The sequence below is a fragment of the Zea mays genome, chromosome 3 (genome assembly GCF_902167145.1).
Source record: "Zea mays cultivar B73 chromosome 3, Zm-B73-REFERENCE-NAM-5.0, whole genome shotgun sequence".
Lineage (NCBI taxonomy): Eukaryota > Viridiplantae > Streptophyta > Magnoliopsida > Poales > Poaceae > Zea > Zea mays.
In genome coordinates, this window is record NC_050098.1 from 125,362,245 (window position 1) to 125,368,846 (window position 6,602).

The 6,602-nt window shown below is 44.5% G+C and overlaps 1 protein-coding gene across 1 annotated transcript; it reads left to right on the forward strand.

Moving 5' to 3' along the window:
• Positions 1–3,791: 3,791 nt before the first annotated feature.
• LOC109945089 (L10-interacting MYB domain-containing protein-like) lies at positions 3,792–4,735 on the forward strand. Its single transcript, XM_020550885.1, has 2 exons — positions 3,792–4,112; positions 4,193–4,735. Exons 1-2 carry the CDS (start codon positions 3,792–3,794, stop codon positions 4,733–4,735), a joined length of 864 nt encoding a protein of 287 aa, XP_020406474.1.
• The last annotated feature ends 1,867 nt before the right edge of the window (positions 4,736–6,602 follow it).

Below are 6,602 nucleotides of genomic sequence, written 5' to 3' on the forward strand. Positions count from 1 at the left end.
AACTCTCTAAGGCGCTTTATGGGCTCAAGCAAGCCCCACGAGCATGGTATGAATGCCTAAGAGATTTTCTTATCACTAATGGCTTCAAAGTCGGAAAGGCCGATCCTACTTTATTTACTAAAACACTTGCAAATGATTTGTTTGTATGCCAAATCTATGTTGATGATATTATATTTGGGTCTACTAACGAATCTACATGTGAGGAATTTAGTAGGATCATGACACAAAAATTCGAGATGTCAATGATGGGGGAGTTGAAGTACTTCTTAGGTTTTCAAGTGAAGCAACTCCAAGAGGGCACCTTCATTAGCCAAACGAAGTATATTCAAGACATTCTAAACAAGTTTGGGATGAAGGATGCCAAGCCCATCAAGACACCCATGGGAACCAATGGGCATCTCGACCTCGACACAGGAGGTAAATCCGTAGATCAAAAGGTATACCGGTCGATGATAGGTTCTTTACTCTATTTATGTGCATCTCGACCGGGTATTATGCTTTCCGTATGCATGTGTGCAAGATTCCAAGCCAACCCTAAGGAAGCTCACCTTACGACCGTAAAACGAATCTTGAGATATTTAGTTTATACTCCTAAGTTTGGGCTTTGGTACCCTAGGGGATCCACATTTGATTTAATTGGTTATTCGGATGTCGATTGGGCGGGGTGTAAAATTAATAGAAAGAGCACATCGGGGACTTGCCAGTTCTTGGGAAGGTCTCTGGTGTCTTGGGCTTCAAAGAAGCAAAATTTTGTAGCTCTTTCTACCGCCGAGGCCGAGTATATTGCCACAGGCCATTGTTGCGCGCAATTACTTTGGATGAGGCAAACCCTTAGGAACTATGGTTACAAATTAACCAAAGTTCCTCTTCTATGTGATAATGAGAGTGCAATCCGCATGACAGATAATCCCGTTGAACATAGCCACACTAAACACATAGCCATTTGGTATCATTTTCTAAGGGATCACCAACAAAAGGGGGATATCAAGATTGCATATATTAACACCAAAGAACAATTAGCCGATATCTTTAACAAGCCACTAGATGAACAAACTTTTAACAAACTTAGGCATGAGCTAAATATTCTTGATTCTCGGAATTTCTTTTGATGTTTTGCACACATAGCTCATTCATATACCTTTGATCATATCTCTTTTATATGCTATGACCAATGTGTTTTCAAGTGTATTTCAAACCAAGTCATAGATTGAAAGGGAATTGGAGTCTTCAGCGAAGACAAAGGCTTCCACTCCACTCCATCAAATTACTCATCCTTCACCGTCGCTCCGTGCCGCTCTCCAACCTTGGTATAATCTTCACTCATATGTTATTTACCATAGGGAGAGAAAGTGAGGGCTTATATTTCACTCAAGTATCCGTTTTTGGCGATTCATGCCAAAGGGGGAGAAAGTATTAGCCCAAAGCAAAAGGACCGCACCACCACCAATTTCAAAAATTTTGAGTTAAGAAAAGACTTTTCAATTGATGATTTTTCAATCGATATCTTATAGAATTTCAAATTGGTACAACCTCTTCAAAACTAATATCTAAAACCCTCTTGAACACTAAGAGGAGGATTTGATTGAGGGGGAGTTTTGTTTAGTCAAAGGAAAAGCATTTGAAACAGGGGGAGAAAATTTCAAATCTTGAAAATGCTTCTCAAAATCTTATTCATTTACCTTTGACTATTTGCAAAAGGACTTTGAAAAGAATTTACAAAAGAATTTGCAAAAAACAAAACATGTGGTGCAAGCGTGGTCCAAAATGTTAAAAATAAAAGAAACAATCCATGCATATCTTATGAGAATTTATTGGTTCAATTCTTAGTAACCTTTGCACTTACATTATGCAAACTAGTTCAATTATGCACTCCTATATTTGCTTTGGTTTGTGTTGGCATCAATCACCAAAAAGGGGGAGATTGAAAGGGAATTAGGCTTACACCTTTTTCCTAATTGATTTTGGTGGTTGAATTGCCCAACACAAATAATTGGACTAACTAGTTTGCTCTAGATTATGAGTTCTACAGGTGCCAAAGGTTCACAACAAACCAATAAAAAGACCGAAAAAGGATTCAAATATAGAAAGCAAAAGTCAGCCAAAGTGTGCCCTGGTCTGGCGCACCGGACTGTCCGGTGTGCCACCGGACAGTGTCCGGTGCACCAGGGACTCAAACTCCGAACTGCTCACCTTCGGGAATTCTGGAGGCCGCTCCGCCATAATTCACCGGACTGTCCGGTGGCGCACCGGACAGTGTCCGGTGGCGCACCGGACTGTCTGGTGTGCCAGCGGAGCAACGGCTACTTCGCACCAACAGTCGTCTGTTGAACGCATTAAATGCGCTACAGTGCGCGCCAGAGTCAGAGCAGACCCTGATGGCGCATCGGACAGTGAACAATGCCTGTCTGGTGCACCACCGGACTGTCCGGTGCCCCAGAAGACAGAAGTTCCAACGGTCAGAATCCAACGACCGGGTGACGTGGCAGGCGCACCAGACAGTGTCCGGTGGCGCATCGGACTGTCCGGTGCGCCATGCGACAGACAGCCTCCCAACGGCCACTTTTGGTGGTTGGGGCTATAAATACCCCAACCACCCCACCATTCATTGCGTCCAAGTTTTCCAACTTCCTACACCTTACAAGAGCTATAACATTCAATACAAGACACACCAAAGAGATCAAATCCTCTCCCAAGTCCTTAGTTCATTCCAAATCAAATAGTGACTAGTGAGAGAGTGACTTGTGTCCATTTGAGCTCTTGCGCTTGGATTGCTTCTTTTTCTCATTCTTTCTTGTGATCAACTCAATTGCAACCGAGGCAAGAGACGCCAATTTTGTGGTGGTCCTTGCGGGGACTTTGTGTCCCGTTTGATTGAGAAGAGAAGCTCACTTGGTCTAAGTGACCGTTTGAGAGAGGGAAAGGGTTGAAAGAGACCCGGTCTTTGTGACCACCTCAACGGGGAGTAGGTTTGCAAGAACCGAACCTCGGTAAAACAAATCATCGTGTCTCACTCTTTATTTGCTCACGATTTGTTTTGCGCCCTCTCTCTCGGACTCGTTTATATTTCTAATGCTAACCCGGCTTGTAGTTGTGCTTAAGTTTATAAATTTCAGATTCGCCCTATTCACCCCCCCTCTAGGCAAATTTCACATAGCCGACAAGGCAATTGGAAGGATGCAAGAGATTGCGGACAAGATATTTTCCGTAGCGAGGGAAACAATTCGTCCTGGACACGGGTTGACCTCATTTGACGCTACCAAACTTCGTGTAGCATTGGAGGACATTGCTTGCATGATGGAGCAAGACTCTCTGGTGTTGCAAGAGTATTTGGACAAGGTCAACAACGTTAACAACCAGCCTGACACCAACTACGAACCCTCAGACTTGTCCTCACCACCCCCTAGTGAAGAAGACCTTAGTCCAGACTGGGACTTTGCCAAGCACTTCGAAAAGTTTTGGGGTCTTGAATATGACTTAGATCAGATGCCTTTCTTGAGTGACAATGAGGTTTAACTTACTACATGGTTAACCTTTTAGTAAGGTCTTAGGGTAACACGAATAGGAACAACCTTTTGCTTAGTGCGCTGGTGTAATCTGTTCCATGTGCTTTTGTGTCCATGAGCAGTTGGATTAATTTCAATTATGGTAGTGTATATGTAATTATTCAAACCTGAATGTTAGTACTTCTGCTACTACCTTACGGTATTATGGTCCCGTCAGTGTGTTATTTTTTTTCTTCTTAAATCGACTGCACTTCGTAGTTGTAAAACTCTATACTTGTTTTGCATTAGATGGAGAAGTCTGGCAAAGTGATTGCAAAGTGGGACACTAGAGCAACTAAAATTTACACAGAAATTTGTGTAGAAGAGTTCAATGCACGCAACAGGCCACAACATTTTCTAAATGCAGAAGGGTATGCTAACCTCATTAGGAAGTTTAAGGAACGCACTGGACGCACGTACACCAGAGATCAAATGAAGAATAGGTGGGACTCCTTAAAGAGAATGTACACCCAATGGAAAACACTTAATGAAAGGGCTATAGGTCTTGGTCGAGACCCTCATACTGGTTCAATCAGTGCACCAGATGAGTGGTGGGCTAAGCAAAATGAAGTAAGTAGACTTAATTTTTTATTTTGTAGATTATGAATACTAATCGGCATCTGAAAGTAGGAAATTACATGTTACTGCAGGCAATGCCAGGGTGTATTATGTTCAAAATAGCCCCTCTTGAGAATGAGGACGACCTTAAGGTTATGTTTGGACCCATTGTGTGCACCAATGAAACAACCCTTGTTCCTGGAGTTGAGGATGCAAATTCATTGTCTGATGGTCACGACGAAGGCATTTTAGGTGGGGGTGAAAACAGCACACCTGACCCTAGCTCAATTGCGAAAGGGAAGCGTAAGGTGTTGCATGATTCTCCTAAACCTAAGAAGAAAAGAGATACGAAGGATGAATACATGAAACGCCTTGTCGAGGCTTTTGAGTCGCGGTCCATGAACTCTAACAAGTCCATAACCTCATTTGAGACTGACCTCGTTCGTGTAGAGGTTGCTACTCAATTGCAACAAGTCATTGAAGATGGTGCAGTGGAAGGAAGCGGCATACATTTCTTTGCGACTCATTTGTTGATTGAAAAACGTTATAGAGATGTATTTGCAACCCTGAAGACCAAAGAAGGAAGGAACGCTTGGCTGTGTCGTGCTTACGAGAAGAATGAAAAGTCCACTTAGGCCATGTTCGTTTCATCCCCAAACCATGGGGATTGAGGGGGATTGGAAGGGATTGAGGAGGATTTTGACTTATAGGGGATTTGTTCCCCCTCAATCCCCATGGTTTGACAAAAAACGAACAGGGCCTCAGGTGGCAATGAAGTTCAACGGTGGTCCGACAAATGATGGTGCTGGTCCGAAATCTGTTGGTGGTGTTGTTATTGTATCAAACTGTCGCCAGTATGAGTTTTAACACTGGGCTTCTAATAACTAGAGAAAGCACTGATTCAACGGTGCCATCTGGTCAACCGCACTAGGTTCGGACGTCTATAAAAGAAGGCCTAGGACGCTAGAGTTTCATTTTTTAGTGGTGCCGGCGGTGACGCCCCCACCACGATGCACAAGTGACGGTGCCCCCACCCCGCCGATGCGCGCAAGGCAGTGGTTCCCTGATAGAGCGCGAGTGGCTGCGGCGACCTCTCCTAGACGTGAGCGGCAACGTCGGCTTCTCCTAGGCGTGAGTGGCGACGATGGATCCTACAAACGCGCGCGAAGGGGCGGCTCCCCGAGGCCGCACCGCAGGCGGCCACCTTCACCTCGCACGACGGCGACGACTAACTGAGGCTACGCAGTATCGACGACCACCTGAGATGCGCGTGATGACGACACGCATCCAAGGCGTGGGTAGCGGTGGTAGCTCCTGAGGGAGCATGGTGGTAAAGGATCTGGGAGGCGCGCACACGATGGTGGATCCTAGAGTCGCGCGCGCGACGTCGGCTCCTCGGAGGCACGCGCCCCGGAGTGGCGAACACTGGCTTCCCACCTCCCGCGACGACGCCGGCCTTCCATAGGCGCGAGCGACGACGACAGACTTCCCTAGGCACGAGCAATGGCGAATCGACGACCCTGTTTTTATGTTATTTTATATACATATTTATGCCAACGTCAATCAATTTTTATGATATATTGTGAGTTCATGACCCTCCTTCCATCTTTTGTATGTTTATGATATTTCTATTCACAATTTATGTAAACGTTTGTTGATTTTTACGTAGTGTACCACAATGCATAAATATCTTCGATGGTACAAAAACGAATGTCACATTTTTACTATATAATAGAAGTTCTATACAAAATAGTTAAATAAATACATCATACGAAGACAACGATCCAACAACCATAGTTGATTGGGAGACGACGGCCTAGACCTCTCACGAATTCATCGCGGCATCCTTCATGCTCCTTATCTTATGGTACCAGTCCTTGACCTGGGGGGAATGTGAGTACAACAAGGGTGAGCTCACATACATTCATCGCTCAACAAGTTATGTGGAATAATGTGCATGAGCTCACTTACAGTGGGGCTCATGCGAAGTGTAAAGCTTACCAAAGAAGATGGTTCAAGCTGAACATTGCTTTTAAAGTTGGTCAAAGTTTTATCAGCAATTACTAAGTATAAGTAGATACCAACCCAAATAAATAAGATATCACAATTAATAATAATACCCACAATGCAATGCAAATGATAGATTAAGTTTAGCTCCATTAATTAATCATGCGAGAGTCTTGAGTCGCTCTTGACCGTGAGCACGACTGATATACCAGTTTTACACTCTGCAGAAGTTGCACCCTTTACCTACAAGTCGTGTTACCCATTTGCCAAGGGATCGCGACTTCCCATTCATCTATGCCGAGGAACGAGGCAGGGTAGCACTACGAGGCCTTTACAAAGTTCCACTAGCTTCAGAAAACCCGCTACGGTTTCTGAGAAGGGCAATATGGGAATCACTCGTCCAAAAAGCCATCGCAACATGATCGACCCGAGAACCTCCCTACACTGTAGCTCCTCTACCGCCCTTGCCCCTTTCGGGTAAGGTAGTCCTACACT

Coding starts and splice junctions, on each gene's coding strand:
- LOC109945089 (XM_020550885.1), top strand. CDS start 3,792: ATGGAGAAGTCTGGCAAAGTGATTGCAAAGTGGGACACTAGAGCAACT. Junction 4,113..4,192: donor GGTGGGCTAAGCAAAATGAA/GTAAGTAGACTT, acceptor ATGTTACTGCAG/GCAATGCCAGGGTGTATTAT.